The sequence below is a fragment of the Leptodactylus fuscus genome, chromosome 3 (genome assembly GCF_031893055.1).
Source record: "Leptodactylus fuscus isolate aLepFus1 chromosome 3, aLepFus1.hap2, whole genome shotgun sequence".
In the NCBI taxonomy this organism is placed as follows: Eukaryota; Metazoa; Chordata; class Amphibia; order Anura; family Leptodactylidae; genus Leptodactylus; species Leptodactylus fuscus.
The window spans coordinates 162,261,652-162,283,637 of record NC_134267.1 but is presented as its reverse complement, the minus strand read 5'-3'; the positions used below and the strand labels follow the sequence as shown (position 1 = coordinate 162,283,637).

Genomic DNA, 21,986 nt, shown 5'->3' with positions numbered 1-21,986 from the left:
TTTGCTACTGGTATATAGTGCCATTGTCTGACTGGGAATTCAAAGAATATATGGGGGTTACATGCACCCACAATTTTTGCTACTGCTATACAGTGCCATTGTCTCACTGGGAATTCAAAGAATATATTGGGGTTATGTGCACCCACAATTTTTGCTACTGCTATATAGTGCCAGTTTCTGACTGGTAATTCAAAGAATATATTGGGGTTACGTGCACCCACAATTTTTGCTACTGGTATATAGTGCCATTGTCTGACTGGGAATTCAAAGAATATATGGGGGTTACGTGCACCCACAATTTTTGCTACTGCTATACAGTGCCATTGTCTCACTGGGAATTCAAAGAATATATTGGGGTTATGTGCACCCACAATTTTTGCTACTGGTATATAGTGCCATTGTCTGACTGGGAATTCAAAGAATATATTGGGGTTACAAATACCCTCATTTCTTGCTACTGGTATATAGTGCCATTGTCTGACTGGGAATTCAAAGAATATATTGGGGTTACGTGCACCCACAATTTTTGCTACTGGTATATAGTGCCATTGTTTCACTGGGAATTCAAAGAATATATTGGGGTTATGTGCACCCACAATTTTTGCTACTGCTATATAGTGCCAGTTTCTGACTGGTAATTCAAAGAATATATTGGGGTTACGTGCACCCACAATTTTTGCTACTGGTATATAGTGCCATTGTCTGACTGGGAATTCAAAGAATATATTGGGGTTACAAATACCCTCATTTCTTGCTACTGGTATATAGTGCCATTGTCTGACTGGGAATTCAAAGAATATATGGGGGTTACGTGCACCCACAATTTTTGCTACTGCTATACAGTGCCATTGTCTCACTGGGAATTCAAAGAATATATTGGGGTTATGTGCACCCACAATTTTTGCTACTGGTATATAGTGCCATTGTCTGACTGGGAATTCAAAGAATATATTGGGGTTACAAATACCCTCATTTCTTGCTACTGCCATATAGTGCCAGTTTCTGACTGGTAATTCAAAGAATATATTGGGGTTACGTGCACCCACAATTTTTGCTACTGGTATATAGTGCCATTGTCTGACTGGGAATTCAAAGAATATATTGGGGTTATCGTGCACCCACAATTTTTGCTATTGGTATATAGTGCCATTGTCTGACTGGGAATTCAAAGAATATATTGGGGTTACAAATACCCTCATTTCTTGCTACTGGTATATAGTGCCATTGTCTGACTGGGAATTCAAAGAATATATGGGGGTTACGTGCACCCACAATTTTTGCTACTGCTATACAGTGCCATTGTCTCACTGGGAATTCAAAGAATATATTGGGGTTATGTGCACCCACAATTTTTGCTACTGCTATATAGTGCCAGTTTCTGACTGGTAATTCAAAGAATATATTGGGGTTACGTGCACCCACAATTTTTGCTACTGGTATATAGTGCCATTGTCTGACTGGGAATTCAAAGAATATATGGGGGTTACGTGCACCCACAATTTTTGCTACTGCTATACAGTGCCATTGTCTGACTGGGAATTCAAAGAATATATTGGGGTTACGTGCACCCACAATTTTTGCTACTGCTATACAGTGCCATTGTCTCACTGGGAATTCAAAGAATATATTGGGGTTACGTGCACCCACAATTTTTGCTACTGGTAGATAGTGCCATTGTCTCACTGGGAATTCCACAAATAATTTGGGGATTCATTCACCCTACATCTCAGGCTCTTGCCATATTCACCCAGGTTGTCAGTGCTGCACCAGCTCGTTCCCAGACAGCTCGGCCCGAAAAACACGTTACCTATATAGAGGATTTGGACAATGAAGACAACATGTTCTAAATCTAATGTCTGCACCTTCTCCAGAATTAAAATAAAGGCAGCGTTTAACTTTCAAATAGCACTGCACAAAGGAAGAGCTTATCAGCTTGTCTCATGACATGCTACTGAAAAGTGTCATTTGTGTATCTTAATGTAAATATAGTTGTATAAGCTTTTTGGGTTTTAGGCACTGCCAAGTTATTTATTACCACCCGCTCCCTTATAATGATGATGACGCCAAAGTCACTGTGGGTGTTCAGAGCTCACAGCTTTGGTTGACATTTGTCTTGCTCTCTGTCGGTACCAGCTGTCTTTTTGGATACCGTAAAGTTATGTTGACTTTATTAACAGCTATAGAAGCTTTAGCCAGGTTGTGACGGTGTGTAACCCTAACAACACTAAGTGGGATGCACATTAATAGTCAGTCTATGTACGCTAAACGTATCACTGAAGTAATTTTTTTTTCCCTCTCCCCTAATATAAGAAAGGAACAGACATTAGACCTAGACCGGGGTTCGAGGCTTGTAAAAATCCAGTATTATTTGTTCTTCATGATGTGAAATATGTGTTGAAAAGCAACCCAAGATGAAGTCAGCCATGTGTGCCAGTGTGTTACTTGGCATGCCTTTGCTGGCCCCAACTGTAAGGGTCACTCTCCATTTCCTCCATTTTCCACTCCCCTTCACACCATTTGTGGTGAAGCAATGGGATGCACTGAAGTGCACCCTCTAGCCTCGTGTGGGACAGGGACATCAGATGCCACTCCAACCCCCTCGTCTTCCTCCGCCAGCCAACGGTGCGAAGATGAGAGGAGTGTGCTCTGAATGTTTTCTGCCTAGCAGAGGCTAGTTCTCACTTACGAAAATGGCCCCACTTTGACCTGTATATCAGGCACAATGGTGTAGGTTTCAAAGAAACATGGCACCAACAAGTTGAAAAACGTGGGCCATGCGTGGACCGTGTTTGAGTCTGGCAAGCTCCAGATCTGCTACCAGGTTCCAGCCATTATCACAGGCGCAAAAATGCCAGGCCCCAGGTGTAGCAGGGAAAAAAAAATGCCATCTCAGCCAGGATGGCATCCCTGACCTCGGAGGCACTGTGCTGTCTGTCCCCCAAGCTGATCAGTTTCAGCACGGCCTGCTGACATCTCCCCATGCCAGTGTTACAGTGTTTTTCGCTAGTAGCTGGGGTGGAGGTTGCAGCATCGTAGGGTTTCAGTCTACTCCTGCCATGAATTTTGGCCTGGGAGAGGAGATAGGCCACCCCAGTTTGCACCCGGGGAACAGACTCCACCACATTCACCCTGCCTGTCATTAAAGATAAGCACTGCAGCATCCCTGACCACAGGCGCTTGTCCATGTGTCGGTGGTCAAGTGGACCTTGCAGCAAAGCGCAGAGCTCTGGGCCCGACTGATGTTATGGGACACATGCAGGCGCAAGGCAGGGACAGCACACCAAGAGAAGTAGTAACGGCTAGGCCCAGCATAGGGAGGTGCCCCAGCTGCCATCTGCTGACGGAAGGCCTGGGTCTCCAGAAGCATAAACAAACACCAACATCTCCAGGGCCAGCAGTTTATCGATGAGGCTGTTAAAGGCTTGGGCATGGGGGTGGGTTGTGTTGTACTTCTGCCTGCAATGAAAAGCTTGGGAAATGTGGAGTGGCTGGGAAGAGGCGCATGATGGTGCAGGCCAAAAGGGCGCATGAGGGTGAACTCCCCAATGTGTCAGAGATAGGTGTGTAGGTGTCCTTGCATCATATACTTGCACCATATTTGGCTTTGGAAGTTAATTTTGTGCCAAAAAGTGGTTAAGACAGCGATCCCTCAGCTACTCCCGTTACACTGTCTAGTGAAATTACCATCTTTGGAAGTGGACCACCACTTGTAAGATCCCAAAGGAAGCAGGCAAGAGATGTGCAGTGCAGAAAAAAAGATGAGAAAATAAGTGTAGGCTGTAGAGCACAGAGGGATCGGAGAGGACAGAGCTGGTGTCGGCCAGGTATTCCCACAACATGCGCCTATACTTGTCCCTCCTGGTGACACTAGGCCCCTGAGTGGCAGTAATTTGTCCAGGGGGGCCATTAACGTGTTCCAGACCTAGGAATAAGTCTTCCAACAGGGTAGAGTTTTGCATGCCTTTGCTTCTACCCACTGTTTTTGCTGCTTAGCTTCCCTCCACATCTACACTGCTTTCACCCCTAAACATCACCCCAGTTTATGCCTTTGTTTCTACCCTGTTTTTTTTGTTGAATTAGCTTCCCTCCACATCTACACTGCTTTAGCCCCTAAACATCACCCCAGTTTATGCCTTTGCTTCTACCCTGTTTTTTTTTTGTTGAATTAGCTTCCCTCCACATCTACACTGCTTTAGCCCCTAAACATCACCTCAGTTTATGCCTTTGCTTCTACCCAGGTTTTTTGTTGATTTAGCTTCCCTCTACATCTACACTGCTTTAGCCCCTAGATATCACCCCTGTCCATGTGGGGTCGGTGGCCTCGTCATCCACCAACTCCTCTTCCAATTGCGCACTGGCCCCTTACTGCAAACCGCACATGACCACAGCTTGCCCTGATGGCAACTGTGTCTCATGATCCCCACTTAGGTCCAGACAAGTCGGTGGCGGGTCCAAAACCCCAAAATTGGAAGGAAATGGCGGATGCTGCAGTATTTCTAACACCTGTTCCTGGTGCTCGGGCCTGGTCTGTGTTGTACCCTGCACCCTGCTTAACGCAGCTGCCATATCCGAAGTTGTGCTGAGTGCATGCTAATGTTTCGTGTCCAGTGCAATGGATGGGATGGGATTTCACATAAGTCTGCCACCCATGGCCACTCATGGTTGAGCAACTGAGGGAGTTGACTTTGACGAACCCGAGGGTTTTGGAGTTGGAACTACATCAAAGGTCTGTGCTGCTCACACACTCTGCTCAACACATGATATGTTTAGTGCCAGCAGTGTGGAGACATCGCACAACAGCCGTTGTTCCAGCAGGTACAGGCGTTGTAGGAGTGCATAGAGGCTAGCAGCGGCAACTATAGACTTTAAAAACTATCCGCACAAGCACCACACTTTCACCAGTAGCTCAGGAACATTCGGGTACCTTTTTAAAATGATTAGCAGCAATGAGTTAAAAACATGGCCCAGGCATGGAATATGTTGCAGGCTGCCAAGCTACAGAGCCAATCCCAGGTTACGGCCATTATCACACATGACAACATGCCTGGGCCCAGGTGCAGTGGCAAAAACCACATTGCCGTCTCATCGAGGATGGCATGACTCACTTTGTAGGCAGTGTGCTGTCTGGCCCCCAAGCTGATGAGCTTCAGCACGGCCCGCTGACGTCTCCCCACACCAGTGTTGCAGCGTTTCCAGCTCGTAGCTGGGGTCAATTTAACAGCGGAGGAGGGTGGTGTTTCAGCCCTCCTCCCAGGAATGTTGTGTGGGGAGACAAGTCAGGCCACCACATTTTGCGACCCGGTCCACGCCTCAACTACATTCAACCACTGTGCCCAAATTGAAAGGTGGCGTCCCTGTCCGCATGCACTTGTCCATTCGTAACTGGTCACATGGAACTTTAGGGCTAAGCGCTGAATTTAGGGACCGCCTCATGTTTGGGGGAAAGTGCTGGTGTGGACGGCACAGTGCGGTGGCGCAGTAGACACTCTGCCCAAAAAGGGCAGAGTGTCCCCCAGCCGGGATTCCAACATCTCCTGGGCCAGATTTCTTGAGATGAGGCCGTTGAAGCCTTGGGCATGTGGGTGGGTTGCACTGTACTTTAGCATGAAATGAAAGGCTTGGGAGATGGGGAGTTGCTGGGAAGAGGCGCAAGATGGCGCGGGCAAAAGGAGAAATGGCAGGAAAAGGTGAGGATAAGGGTGAACTCCCCAAAGTGTTAGAGGCAGATGTGGAGGTGTCCTGGCTGCTGGTCTGGACTGCAGCGCCAGCCCTGTCAACAGTGGGAGAGGCAGTGGCCGCCAGGCCAAACGACGATTATCCTGCGCTTGCTCTCACCCACCTAGCCCAGGGCTTGCCTTCCAAATGATGGCACCCGCAAGAGGTGGTGAGATTCCTCTCCGCAGATCTCCAACCCATCTTGGACTTGCAAATTGCACTAAATTTGTCATGTAACTGACATGTATATGATGAGTCTATCCATTGTCTGTTCATTTTGGTGAAAGTCAGCCTGTCAGCTGACAGACAGCTGTGCTTGTCAGTGATGATGCCACCGGCTGCTTGTACCCCCAGTTTTTGCTGCTTAGCTTGCCTCCACATCCACACTGCTTTTGCCCCTACACATCACCCCTATCCATGCCTGTGCCTCTAGCCATAAGTCTGCCACCCATGGAAACTCATGGTGCAGAAAGTGAGGGAGCTGACTCTGAGGAACCCTTGGGTTTTGTAGCTGGTACTCCATCAAAGGTCTCTGCTGCTCACACACCCTGCTGAACATACGGTATCTAGGGTTAGAGCGTGTGGTGACCTCGCACAACAGTAGGTGCTTCAGGCAGATGTAGGCCTTGCAGGAGTGTATTGCGGCTAGCTCCAGGTACTGTAGACTTGGGAAAGTGGGTGTCCAAGTGCCGCACTTTCACCCTTAGCTCAGCTAATTTGGGGTATGTTTTTAAAAATCATTGCACCACTACATTGAACACGTGGGCCAGGCATGGAACGTGTTGGAGGCTGGCAAGCTCCAGAGCCCTCCAACAAGACAAAAAAGCCTGGCCCCAGGGGCAGCGGGGATAAACAAATTGCCATCTCATCCAGGATGGCATCCCTGACCTCAGAGGCAGTGTGCTGTCCGTCTCCCAAGCTGATGAGCTTCAGCCCAGCCTGCTGACGTCTCCCCACACCAGTGTTGCAGCATTTTCAGCTCGTAGCTGGGGTCAATCTAACAGCGGAGGAGGAGGAGGGTGGTGTTTCAGCCCTCCTCCCAGGAATGTTTTGTGGGGAGACAAGTCAGGAAAATTCTTGAAACAGGGGAGAGTTTTGCATCTTTGCCCTTGCTGCCTATGGACATCCCTTTGCCTCTAGCCACCATTTTCCCTGCTTTGCTTGCCTCCACATCCACACTGCTTTTGCCCCTAGACATCACCCCAGTCCATGCCTTAGCTTGTACCCCCAGTTTTTCCTGCTTAGCTTGCCTCCACATCCACACTGCTTTTGCCCCTAGACATCACCCCAGTCCATGCCTTAGCTTGTACCCCCAGTTTTTCCTGCTTAGCTTGCCTCCACATCCACACTGCTTTTGCCCCTAGACATCACCCCAGTCCATGCCTTAGCTTGTACCCCCAGTTTTTCCTGCTTAGCTTGCCTCCACATCCACACTGCTTTTGCCCCTAGACATCACCCCAGTCCATGCCTTAGCTTGTACCCCCAGTTTTTCCTGCTTAGCTTGCCTCCACATCCACACTGCTTTTGCCCCTAGACATCACCCCAGTCCATGCCTTAGCTTGTACCCCCAGTTTTTCCTGCTTAGCTTGCCTCCACATCCACACTGCTTTTGCCCCTAGACATCATCCCTATCCATGCCTCTGCCCCTAGCCATAACTCTGCCACCCCTGGAAACTCATGGTGCAGAAACTTTGGGAGCTGACTTTGAGGAACCCTTGGGTTTTGTAGATGGAACTCCATCAAAGGTCTGTGCAGCTCACACACCCTGCTCAAGATATGGTATTGTAGGGTTTCAGCGTGTGTGAATGACGGACAACAGCCTGTGTTTGGACAGATGTAGGCCTTGCTAGAGTGTTTTTAGGCTAGCAGCGACTCCTGTGCACTTGCAAAAGTGGACGCACAAGCGCCGCATTTTCAACAGTAGCTTCGGTATATTTGGGTATGTTTTCAAAAAACTTTGCACCACTAGGTTAGACGTGGGCCAAACATGGAACGTGTTGGAGGCTGGCAAGCTCCAGAGCCGCTACCAGGTTCCAGCCATTATCACAGGCGTAAAAATGCCAGGCCCCAGGTGTAGCAGGGAAAAAAAAATGCCATCTCAGCCAGGATGGCATCCCTGACCTCGGAGGCACTGTGCTGTCTGTCCCCCAAGCTGATGAGCTTCAGCACCGCCTGCTGACGTCTCCCCACACCAGTGTTTTAGCGTTTGCCGCTAGTAGCTGTGGTGGAGGTTGCAGCGTCGTAGGGTTTCAGTCTACTTCTGCCATGAATTTTGGCCTGGGAGAGGAGATAGGGTACCTCAGTTTGCACCCCGGGACCAGACTCCACCACATTCACCCTGCCTGTCCTTAAAGATAAGCAGCATCCCTGACCACAGGCGCTTGTCCAAGTGTCGGTGGTCAAGTGGACCTTGCAGCAAAGCGCGGAACTAAGGGCCCACCTGATGTTGAGTGACACGTGCTGGTGCAAGGCGGGGACGCCACACCGGGAGAAGTTGAGACGGCTAGGGACGGCATAGTGAGGTGCCACAGTTGCCATCAGGTCCGGGAAGGCGGGAGTTTCAACAAGCCGGAACGCCAACCTCTCCTGGGCCAGCAGTTTAGCGACGTTGGCGTTCTAGGCTTGCGTGGGTGGGTGGTTAGCGGTGTATTTCTGCCGGAGCTCCAATGTCTGAGAGATGGTGGGTTGTTGTAAAGAAGCGCCTGATGGTGCCTTTGATGGTGCAGGAGAAGGAGATAAGACAGAAACAGGGGAGGATGAGGGAGAAGTCAACAAAGTGGCGGAGGCAGATGAAGTGATGTCCTGGCTCGTCCTCTGGAGTGCATCGCCAGCACTGTGAGCAGAGGCAGTGGCATGAACGGCGGGCGACGTTTGTCCTGCCGTTGCTGCCTGCCACTGATTCCATTGCTTGGATTCCAAATGACAGTGCATTGAAGTGGTGGACAGGTTGCTCTTCTCAGGGCCCCTACTCAATTTCGAGAGGCAAATTGTGTAGACGACACTATATCTGTCCTCGGCGCATTCCTTGAAAAAACTCTACACCTTCAAGAAACGTGCCCTCAATGGGGGAGTTTTTCTGGGCTGGGTACAAAAGGGAACATCTTCGGACATTCCGGGTCTGGCCTGGCTTCGGCAAAGCAGCTGACCTCTGCCTCTGGACATGTCTCTGCCTCTAGCTACCCTTTTTGGTGCTGCACCTGCCTCAACATCCACACTACTTTCCCAGCTTGACATCCGCCTTGTCCAGGTGGGGTCGGTGTCCTCGTCGTCCACCACCTCCTCTTCCAACTCCTGTCTCGCCTCCTCCTCCTGCACAATGCGCATGTCAACTGGCTTCCCTGACAGCAACTGCATCTCATCGTCGTCGATGAGGGTGGGTTGCTGGTCATCCGCCACCAAATCGACCGGAGATGGAATGGAGGAGACTCTAGTGTTTGAGCATCTGGACACAGATACTCGTCTGTTAGGTCCGTGGAATCGCGAAATGGAGGGGCAGGTTGCGGTACAGTCAAAGGAAGGGAGAACAGCTCTGGGGAGCAGGGACAGTTGGGGTTATTGTTCTGGGAAGATTGGGAATTTTGGGTGGAAGGAGGACAAGACTGTTGGGTAAGAGGAGGTAGAGGCTGACTGGCTGGTGGACAATGTGCTTTAAGCGTTATCCGACAGCCATTGCAAGACCTGTTCCTGGTTCTCGGGCCTACTAATCTTTGTACCATTCAGCCTAGTTAATGTGGAACTTTTGTGCAAAGCGCAGAACTTAGGGCCCGCCTGATGTTAAGGGACACACGCTGGTACAAGGCTCAACTCACCCTAAGTGCCAAAAACACTGCTGGTGCAAGGCTCTACTCATGCCAAGGGCCTCAATCTCTGCTGGTAGCTCAGCTTAAGGTCCTGTAACTTTGTTTGCAAGGGCTCATGTTAAGGGCTAGAAAAGTGAATTTTGGAAGGTCTTACCACATCACACACACACACACACACACACACACACACACACACACTCAAAATGACAGTTAAGGGTGAGGGCTTTTGGAATTCCCATTGCCTATTCCATTTGTGGTTGTCATGGGGAACGTGATTTAAAGGGGTGGTTGTTACTGTTTGTTGAGCTTAAATTGGGGTTTGTGTCCATCCATTTGGGGAGTAAAGAAGGTTTCCAGGTATTTTCCCACTTTGATAGAGGTTTTTTTGAATGTGGAAAGTGTGTAGTTGTTAGGCAGTGATGTTGGGGTAATAGAGGGTCTTTGGTGTGTTAGATGCCCCCAGACATGCTTCCCCTGCTGTCCCAGTGTCATTCCAGAGGTGTTGGCATCATTTCCTGGAGTGTCATAGTGGACTTGGTGACCCTCCAGACACGGATTTGGGTTTCCCCCTTAACGAGTATCTGTTCCCCATAGACTATAATGGGGTTCGAAACCCATTCGAACACACGAACATTGAGCGGCTGTTCGAATCGAATTTCGAACCTCGAACATTTTAGTGTTCGCTCATCTCTATTAGTGACCCTTAGTACTTAAGTTGAATATTATTTTCATGGCAAGTGTGTATGTATGTGTTTGTGTGTGTATTTACTATATATATATATATATATATATATATATATATATATATATATATATATACAGTCCTATGAAAAAGTTTGGGCACCCCTATTAATCTTAATCATTTTTAGTTCTAAATATTTGGTGTTTGCAACAGCCATTTCAGTTTGATATATCTAATAACTGATGGACACAGTAATATTTCAGGATTGAAATGAGGTTTATTGTACTAACAGAAAATGTACAATATGCATTAAACCAAAATTTGACCGGTGCAAAAATATGGGCACCTCAACAGAAAAGTGACATTATTATTTAGTACATCCTCCTTTTGCAAAGATAACAGCCTCTAGTTGCTTCCTGTAGCTTTTAATCAGTTCCTGGATCCTGGATGAAGGTATTTTGGACCATTTCTTTCTACAAAACAATTCAAGTTCAGTTAAGTTTGATGGTCGCCGAACATGGACAGTCCGATCTCAAATGATCTGAAAACAAAGATTGTTCAACATAGTTGTTCAGGGGAAGGTTACAAAACGTTGTCTCAGAGATTTAACCTGTCAGTTTCCACTGTGAGGAACATAGTAAGGAAATGGAAGACCACAGGGACAGTTCTTGTTAAGCCCAGAAGTGGCAGGCCAAGAAAAATATCAGAAAGGCAGAGAAGAAGAATGGTGAGAACAGTCAAGGACAATCCACAGACCACCTCCAAAGAGCTGCAGCATCATCTTGCTGCAGATGGTGTCACTGTGCATCAGTCAACAATACAGCGCACTTTGCACAAGGAGAAGCTGTATGGGAGAGTGATGAGAAAGAAGCCGTTTCTGCACGTACGCCACAAATAGAGTTGCCTGAGGTATGCAAAAGCACATTTGGACAAGCCAGCTTCATTTTGGAAACAAAGATTGAGTTGTTTGGTTATAAAAAAAAGGCGTTATGCATGGCGTCCAAAAAGAAACAGCATTCCAAGAAAAACACTTGCTACCCACTGTAAAATTTTGGTGGAGGTTCCATCATGCTTTGGGGCTGTGTGGCCAATGGGAATCTTGTTAAAGTTGAGGGTCGCATGGATTCCACTCAGTATCAGCAGATTCTTGAGAATAATGTTCAAGAATCAGTGACGAAGTTGAAGTTACGCCGGGGATGGATATTTCAGCAAGACAATGATCCAAAACACTGCTCCAAATCAACTCAGGCATTCATGCAGAGGAACAATGAGAATGTTCTGGAATGGCCATCCCAGTCCCCAGACCTGAATATCATTGAACATCTGTGGGATGATTTGAAGCGGGCTGTCCATGCTCGGCGACCATCAAACTTAACTGAACTTGAATTGTTTGTCCAAAATACCTTTATCCAGGATCCAGGAACTGATTAAAAGCTACAGGAAGCGACTAGAGGCTGTTATCTTTGCAAAAGGAGGATCTACTAAATATTAATGTCACTTTTCTGTTGAGGTGCCCATACTTTTGCACCGGTCAAATTTTGGTTTAATGCATATTGCACATTTTCTGTTAGTACAATAAACCTCATTTCAATCTTGAAATATTACTGTGTCCATCAGTTATTAGATATATCAAACTGAAATGGCTGTTGCAAATACCAAAATATTTAGAACTAAAAATGATTAAGATTAATAGGGGTGCCCAAACTTTTTCATAGGACTGTGTATATATATATATATATATATATTGTAAGCCGATGGCTGGTCAGGTAATGGAGGGGGTGTACATCTCACCCATACTACTCAGGTGGGTGAGATGAGAAAACTCCAGGAATGTTTGTTCTCAGCAGACAACTTTCGTCTGCTGAGCATTTTGGTACATGCTCAGTACTGGGCTGGATTTTTAGGAATGACAGGTAGGTTTGGTAGTGGGACCTGTCATTCCACCCCCCTTAAGTCCAGTCCACACTTTGGGGATGTTTCGGCAGCAACTAAGCTGCAGAGAGTCTCCTTGTCAAGGAGGCTTAAGAAGACAGCTCCAGCAGCAACACTTTGGCAGAGTTTGGCTGGAGAGCTGACAGAGAGGTCATATTTTTGGATTTCTGTTATTTTAGGTGAGGTAACCTATTCTATGTTTAGTTAGAGCCTAGCTGGGCAGGGGTTTATTTTTGTATTGTTTTCCTTTTGTTGCTGCACTGTATTTTTGAGTGAGAATAAAACTCTACTTTTGTTTTGGACTAAAGAAACTGGATTTGTGTGTCTATGCCACCCCACCTAGAAACCCCAGACCCTGGCTATATATATATATATATATATATATATATATATATATCTCCATCCTTCTGGCATTCATTTTCTTTCCTGCAGTAGCCAAGAATTATCCTACATGAAATACTGATCTAGTCTGTCCATCCATCTTAACTACCAGAGACCCGTAATTAGCCACGAGACTCATTTCCCTGAGTTTTAGAGGACTAGTAATTAAATTGTAATTCCTTGAGAAACAACCATAAGTCATGCTGTTTCGCTCTAAAATATAAGTCAGACAGTGTACATAGAACCCAAATAGCAAATTACTGCAATTCCCCAAAGAATTGTATGATAAAATTTCATTTTCACTTTTGAAATATTTCCTAATTGTTCTAGATAATATTATTATTGTATTCTTTAATTTAGATAAGTAGACGTTGAATGTTATATCTGAAATTCAATCTTATCTCTTAAATTCGTTAGTTTTTCTCATTAAAAACCTACATAAAATAATATTTTATAATCTTTTTTGCATGTTTGCCCCGTGCCTATTAGAGTAACTTACAGCACTAATGTGGAGATCTTGTTGATGCTAGTTAGTCATTTTATCATATTAATGTGATTCTGGCCTCGGGACAACAGTGGGGCTGTGTCTGGAAGACAACTGTCTTGTTTTTTAGCCTCATTCAAACTCTGTAACCTTCCATTTACTGAAAACCTGAAAGTATAATCCAATAAAATATAATCCAATCATCCCACTTCTTTGTGTTATTCTTATGGGCAGATGAACACAAAGTCAAAGATATCTTTAGGTTTTTCTCGGGACCTTCACAAACGGTGATTGTTTTTCTTCAAAATACATATATGCTCAGAGGGTGCAAAGTTTCTTCCAGACTCCTCTAAGCTGACATTGTAAATCAGCAAGCCCAATCCTTTCTTTTCATAACCTCACCTATCAGAGAGAGTCAGGAGACCCCCCCCTCACCCGCACACCCATTAGGTAGTCAACCAGTTTAGCAGCGGGTTCATCCAATATTTCTCTTATGTGGATGAGGGACTTTAGTGCTATTTGCTGGGTGTATTGTAAAGCACTTTAAAGTGAATGTACTTAAATTGTACTTTACACTGAGACACAGACACCACAGGACCAGGTCTTTAAAACAGCATGCACATTCTTACCCCATAATATCAGTTTAGCTAGGAACTAGCACCACCCACATGTACTGCCACATGTGCTCTTATACTATGGTGCCACTTATGATTTACTCAAAACCTGGATGGTTCCACCCACATCTAGCTTCCGCAGGCAGCAATTTAAAAGACCTGGCATGATCAACCTGGTGCCCGGAGGTGATAGGAACACTTCACACATGCAAATGAAGAAAAAAAATTGGCGCTACTAGGATCTTCATAAAATAGCGCCTTTATCAGAGCCTTTAAAATCACATGCACATAGCCATACTGATGTTTTTAGTCATAGTACCTTATTTACTACCTTTACTACTCTGTGCACAGCACAAGTGTCAAACACAAGGCCTGCCAGCCAAATCTGTTCCGCATCTTTGTACTTTGTAGCCCAAGGACGCTTTAATGGTGCATCTGCATCGGCCCATCACTGAGTTTGTTCGGTCTTTGGCTGGAAGGTTCCAAGTGTTCAATAGCTGTGGAGTGCTGTGAACCCACCGACCAAAGACAGAATAAACAGCTATAGGAGTCACAGTGGTCACCCTTGAGACCGTAACCCTGAGCCAGGGGGGCTCCTTGTCACACTTCTATCTCCAGGTCTAATTATTTCATACATGCCTTTTCTTCTTGTAAGATGCGGTGCCCGGCTTCTTCTGATGTGGTGCTGCACTGTGTCATTCTTTTAATGTCCGTCCAGCCATGCTGTCTGCTGCTCTATGATACTGCTTGTGGTACAATAGTGCAGGTGACAGGGTAGCCCGAAGGACAATAGAAGAGGTGCACAGCTGGGCGCACATTACAATAAGCTGGGGACCGTACAGTATGAATTTAAGTATGCAATTAAGACACTAGCTCTTATGGAAAGACAATTACCTAAGGGGAGGTTCATTGTGACAGTATTGCCTTTGGCATGGATAATTAGGACACTATTACCTGTAAGGGGAGATATTATAAGGACACTATTATATATATGGTGGAGCTATAACCATGTACGGTAGAAAATTAGGAAATTATTACCTACAATAATACTTTATAGTTGCCTTCAACGGGCTAAAAATGTATTTACGCCTAACTGGCAGAGCTACACTTATACAGTCTCAGAACTGCTAACTGCCCATTGAAGACATTGTGGCCCTCTACAAAATTTAGTTTGACACCCATGTACATTGTACAATATTAGATTTATCTAACTTTTGTTATTGTTGCAGTTAATCTCCTATTGTTCTGAAAGTGAGAGTCGGCTCAAAAGGGCCATTTATTTATATAAGTAAAATGTAAAATTTACATGAAAAGTTAAGACTCATCTCATGTAACTGAATTAAACCAAGATAAAAAATAACACCTATTGAAGCACAATATGTGAATTATGATAAATCGAGCAGCAGTGTCAGCAAATTGCTAGCAAATCTCGCTCTTTCCTGTCACATGAACGTATCTCCTGCATGACATGGAAATGTGGAAATTACATAAAAATATGAGGAGAGGGACATTTGCGCTATGAGATATGTAATTTACATTTTTATTTTGTTATGAGAAGTGGGGAAATATAAATCCCACTCCTTGCCTTATATATCTTCCTCAAGTGACTTCAATTTACACTGATAAAAGAAAGTGTTAACAAATACAATTGTCTGTCATGTCAAGCACAGATATGATAGTGGATTATATCCTGAACAATTTGCTTGGATCCCACACCCTCTATGACAGTTTTCATTGGAACTAAACAACTCTGTGAACTACGTAACCTCTTAAAGGGATTCTACCATTAAAACCTTTTTTTGTGGATAAGACGTCGGAATAGCCTTTAGACAGGCTATTCGTCTCTTACCTTTAGACGTGGTCTCCGCTGCGCTGTTCCTTAGAAATACCGGTTTTTACATGCAAATGAGTTCTCTCGCAGCGATGGGGGTGGGCCCCAGCGCTCAAACAGCGATGGGGGCGTCCCCACCGCTGCCAGAGAATTGTCTCCAGCTCCGCCTCCTTATTTGTCCGCAGCGTCATCTTCAATGTCTTCTTCCAGTGCAGGCTCATAACTTCTAGGCGTCGGACCTTGAGCAGAGCAGACTGAGCAAGCGCCCAAGCCACGGGAAAATGGCCGCTTGCACAGTATTGTTAATGGACATTTTTATGTGGCCTGTATGCCTGCACAGTCTGCTCCACTCAAGGCCCGATGCCTAGAAGTTACGACCCTGCGCCGGAAGAAGACATTGAAGATGATGCTGCGGACGAAGAAGGAGGCCGCGCTGGAGACAATTCTCTGGCAGCGGTGGAGATGTCATCAAAAAAGTTTCAAACTGGTGCTTCCCTATTACATTCGATGGAGAAAAAAGTATGGCAGTCCAGTTGAAAAGTTTACTTTGTAATTTGTTGTTGAAATTTTTTGGTAATGTCCTGGTTCAGCATGTTAAGCTGAATGCAATCTAAATTTGCGAATCACATTTTAACAATGATCGTATGTATATTGCAGGTATACAAAGGAGAAGACACATCATTTCATATCTCAGGTGTACAAACGAATATGGATTACAGATTTCGGGTTTGTGTATGTCGTCGATGTATCGATACATCACAGGAACTCTGTGGATCTTACAGTCCGTCTACATCTTTTATTATGAGGCGGAACGATCTCATGTTGCCGGAGGACCTATCACAGCTTGACAGTTCGAAACTCAAGGGCATGGTGCCTACTGATGAACAGTTCGCAATTCTTATTGTTTTAGGATTTGCAACCTTGTCTATTTTATTTGCCTTTATACTTCAATACTTCTTTATGAAGTAAACAATGAAGACAGGTTAGAGATATAAACTTAACTAATGCTGCGCATTATAATCCATTTATTCAGATATTCATTTTTAAACAAATACAGACATTTTCCGTTCTACATTTTATATTCATATTTTTACTGTTTCAATATATTCTCAGTGTTTTGATGCACCTTTTTGAAATGTAAACCCAGGACATAGCTGAAATTTGTTTCTGCTACGTAGCTCTATAACTGAATCATTTACAGCAGCAGTATTCTGTTCCTTAGCCAATTCATGTTCATGACCCAAATTAGTGGTTGACTTTGTTTCTAAACAAATGGTCAAAATGCGGAATAATTCAAGGCAATCCAAACACTTGTAGCTTGGGATAAGGCTTTGTATACTAATGTGGCTTTCTACAGAAGTTCAGACATGCACAGACAAAAAGGTACACATGAGAAATTTCTACATATTCAATCTGTTCACATGAAATAGAAATTCCTACATATACAAGTAGAAAATGTATTGTGAAATTCCATGTATTTTACTTGAAATTGCTCATATAACTGTTATGATATTGCTATCTTTTAAGAAGGGAACGTAACTGCATGTTTACAAGCTTAAGTGATATAAAGTATACGCAAATTAAAATAGTGCCTTAAAATTGAATGTGCTTTAAGGCTACTATGTTGTCTGCTGTACATGGCGCTGGCAGTAACAGCCTGTTCAAAACCAATACAATAACTGTACAAGTGCAAAGTATTAGTAATACATTGCCTTGAACCAATGCAGCTAACATGACATACAAGCCAAAACATTACTTACTGTAGTCCACAGCTCAGTATACTGTACAATAATGAACACATTATATATGTAATATTGCATTACACATCATTCGAAACACATTTTGAAAATATGGCGAAGCTTAAAGGGACTGTCCAGACGTGACCTCAAAATTGTAAGTAAATGCCAATAGGGGATGATTACCTTCTATTTATTTTCTCAGTGCTTGTATATTAGCTACTTCTTCATTCGGGCAGAGCTGTTATCTGTGGCTACAGTGTCTGAGATAGTCTAAAGCATGCCTCCTGTCTCGTCATTGCTTGAGATTGTTGCACCGGCAGAGTGATTATAAAGTAAAGTTTACCAGTAAAGAAAATATTATAAGGTAATTGTCTCAATTAGGATAATTAATATTGTAAGACCAATCTAAAAGAATAGCTTTATAGAGCAGAAAATAACAATAGATTTCTCAGGCATTGGTGCTATATAACAAAACAATACAACCCAGAGGAAGAAAACTAAGCTAAAGTAAGGAGGGAAAGAAAAGGGGGAAATTAATAACCAAATCATTTTTACCCTTAAATCAACATTAAAATTCTGGACTCAGACTGTCATTCTTAAAGGGAAAGTGTCATCAGAAAATGACCTGTTGTTGAAATATTTTTATATTGAACATTTTTTAAAAAAATTTTGATGACGTTTGTAATTTTCCATGTTATCTATATTTGAAAAAAAAAAAAATCCTAAAAATATTGCAGTTTCAACTTTTTCCACAAAGCCTAAATTAGTTTATGACTTGCTCTGCAACCTGTGAAGAGGTCAATACACAGAGATAAGGGAGTAGATAAGCTGTGAAATCACCTATTGTGTCTGGTGGACTCTGTTTCTTATGTACATATATATGATAGCTGTGATCACCACTGTGCTCATAAGTGAGGGGACTGCTGCAAAGAATTCTTCTACAGAAAACAGGAAGTCTTAGCTTATTATTTGGCTTAGTGGTCAGAGTCAGATTAGATTTTTTTTTAATATAGATAATAACATGGAAGATTTTTAAGGACATCATCAAGATGTTTTTTTCAAATATGTCTAACATAACACTTAAAATTAGGCTGTTATTTTGGTGATACATTCCCATTTATTATCTGGCAGTCAGGAACTTAAATGTTGGTAGGATATATGATTTAGCAATACTTACATTTAGTGTGAAAACTCATTGAGATTGAGCGACCTCACCTGCATGCATTGTCTTACTGCCAAGAATTGGCCCAAATATAGTCCGGCCATTACATTGCAAGGTGAAATACAATGAATAGTTATAATGGTTTTGTGAACTATTGAAACTAAAGTTTTGTTTAACCTTGTTCATAATGCATTGTTATATGAAGTATATCACATTGAGACCGTGTAAAAACGTAAACCTACTATACAAAGAACGCTAGAACCTATTAACCACCAAATCCTGAGCTAAGATAAGTACATGCAGCAAGAGTCTATTACTGACATCCTTTCTATGAACCCTCTGTTCTACGACATTATAAAGTGCCTCAGGGAAACATTTCAGCTGAAGGTGCAACTCATTTCCAAGAGGGTGCAACAGACACACACCATATACTCAGCTTTTATATAAATCTATATTTTGTATATTTTTGCTGCTTTTCTTTTGCATTGTGATAGAATTACATGTCTGACATTCACTGACGTATCTTGCTATATTCCTCTATAAAGTATATCTGCTTTTTATTCCCATAACCAAAGCAATGGGGAACCCAACAATATTTTGTTGTAGTTTTTTTTATTTTGTTTGTTTTTTTAACAATATATTATTTTAAGTACTTTTAAAAACCCAATTACAGTGCAATCTTTTATTTATTGTAAAGACAAATAAATATGTACTAATATTTGTAGCATGATCATTTTTTAAGTTTTTTTTAAAGTTTTTTTTTAATTTAGGTAAATTTTTACCCAGCAGCATTTTAAGTGATATCTGTCTTTATTTGAGGTTTGTTTTATCATTACATAAAATCAGCGCATGTAAAGCCAAAAAAAAAAAAACACACACAAAAAAAAATCCGTGATTGAAACGTTTACATGTAATCGAATTCTGTAATCATCTCTTCTGAGGAAAGTGTTACGATCCACTAATCATGCTGTGTGCCTATAATGATGTAGCAAATGTTAGAATTGTCTTGTAATATAACTGTAAACACTACGTTAACATAGCTCTGCAAACTAATATTTCTGCCAAGGTTGTGGCAAATTACATTTTTTTTTATTTAAATATATTTTATGCCTAATGTCTTCTGTATTTTATGAGCATAATCTATAGAGATGTTAATAAAAAAAAATAATTTTTGTATTTTATTGAAATGTACAAAGTAATTGTCCCATTGTTTAAAGGAGAATTCAAGAATTTAAAAAAAGACATTCTTAGAACAGGGCCCCACAGGCTGGAAACACTGTGGGAAAAATTGCCGTGCTTTACAGTATCTGCAAAGTGGATGGGATTTGTGGGAATCCCATGCCCACTTTGTGGGAAAAACTGAAGCACAGACCATAGCGTTTTTGGAAATCGTAGCATATCATTTATATGTACGGAAATACCGGCAGCTTTCCCATAGATATAATGGTAACAGAAAGTCCACGGAGGAAAACTCTGAACTTTCTGTTCAAAGTGCTGCAGGAAGAACCGAGATGCGTTCCCGTCGCGGTTGATCCCGCAGCACTTTGGTGCTGTGTATCGTCCCATGGGGCCTTAGCTCCATGGGACGATAATTGACATGCTGCAATTTCCAAAACCGTAACGTTTCCACGGTGCATATTTTCTGCAATGTGTGGATTGGATTCACTAGAATTCCATCCACTTTGCATGGACTGTAAAACACTACGGAATTTATAAGACCTGGGGCCCCGGCTTTAAGCAGTGCTGCTACCTTGAGAAAAAAAAGCCAAAAATAAATTGATAAGATACATTTCATAAGAAAAACAGCTGGTCAATAAAAAAAAAAGTCACAATTTTAAAAAGAAACGCTTGGGGTTATTTGCTCTGTAGCCACAAGATGTTGCACATAATAGTGTATGCTCTCATTCATGGCAGCATTATTACCTATTGTCCTCTAAGCAAAGGGTATTTAGTATCTGTTTTGGTTATTTTTTAATAGAAATAGGCAGCCATTAGTAGATCAAAGCTAAATATCATTATTCTATAGTACCTCATTATGACAAATCGCAACATAGAATGGAAGTCAATGAATAGGCCACTTCCATATTAGCAACACTATCAATACATTATATCTATAGTGGTACCTGTAAAAATTTTAATGAAACATCTTTACAATATATAATTGCACCTTATCTCTTTAATTCGAGAAAATACATGGGTGGGCGGGGCTATATTAAGTTTTAGGTACGTTAAAACTATGTTATTGTCAAAAATATATATATATTTTTTGTAGTAATGCTGCTTTGAATGTTTCATGATAACTGTTACTCTATAATTCTTTAAAAACATTTACAAAATACAGATACTATTCCAACCATTAGTAAGCCACTATGGGAATATTTTATATATGCATTTTGAAACTAAAACATTATTGGCCAGTTTTAGAAGATATTGTCTTTTATTTCTGGAGCGACGTATTTTTTTTATGGAATTAATGTAATTTTTTATAATGTCTGTGTCCATGAAAATATGAAATTGCCAAAATATATTTTTATATTTTTCTCATAGTCCGTTTGATGTTTTATTTTTTAGCATTTGGTTAAGGCTCTTAAAGATGCCGTGCCATTAAGTGGCACTCCAAGACTCCAAATATAGAGTATCTGAAGTCTGCCATATGATTCATTTTACTCAATTAAAATTGACCTTTGTGGCATTATTTGTAATGTTACAATATTCTTCCAAAGCTTTTGGGTCAGGATTTGACATCTCCATTCATGTACACTGACCTGTTGAACGAAGAGCAACCATTCACTTTTGTACCCTGGTAAGCAAATAACAAAGTGCACTGGCCTAGTATTGCTGCTTGCAAACAGACTGGCAGAGGAGCTAACCATCACCTCGTATCTGAGCGAGATGGTGAAGGCTATTCCATACCAATTTTAATAGATTGTTGTCTCTTCGCATCAATTTGAAAGCAACAATTGGATAAGTCAGAATTGTATTTTTGCACAACTGTTTCAATTGAATTATTAAATATTTTTTACCTCGCTATTGGGCAAACATTCCAAACAATTCATTTAAAAATCACATTTTCTGGTATTGTAAATTTAAGACTACTTTGTATGCATTGTATTAAAGCCGTTATATCTACTTTAATGTATAGATTTTGCAAAATAAGAAATTGCTACAGTATGTAAAACTTAATTGTACTTCTAGTGTATATGTAATATATTTAAGCCCAATAAATGTTTTACTTCCTATCTTGATGGTTAGTGATTTTTTTTTTTCAGATTTGTCATTTTTATGATGTTATGACCAAGTGTTTTTGTAAACCACATGTTATAGAATATAGGTTTGAAATAAATTACATGAACTATCTGCACGCTCCTTTAGGAATTCCTTTGAAAATATAGCATTTCTTTTAGAGGGATTCTATCATTGGGATTTTACATTTTTAACTAAGCCTATCTTCATGTAGAAAGGCTATTTTAGACATACCTTTTGTTTTGTGATCGATGCAGCCAATTTCAAGAAAAACTCATTATCTTCTTCTGCAAATCAGTCTTCTCGAAGCACGGTGGGCGTTCCCCTTGTGCTGCGAGTACCCCTGTGCGTCATCATCCTGGGCCTGCATCACCACCCCTTCTTGCTTGTTGTTCACTCCTTC

General features: G+C 42.5%; 1 protein-coding gene across 2 annotated transcripts in view; it reads left to right on the top strand.

Moving 5' to 3' along the window:
- FNDC3B (fibronectin type III domain containing 3B) overlaps positions 1–21,482 on the top strand; it is a 250,420-nt gene extending 228,938 nt beyond the window's left edge. For both annotated transcript variants that reach the window (XM_075268668.1, XM_075268667.1), the window contains exon 26: positions 16,097–21,482. In XM_075268668.1, coding sequence (XP_075124769.1) covers positions 16,097–16,408 — 312 coding nt within the window. In that variant the 3' untranslated portion in view covers positions 16,409–21,482. The remainder of the gene's footprint in view (positions 1–16,096) is intronic.
- The last annotated feature ends 504 nt before the right edge of the window (positions 21,483–21,986 follow it).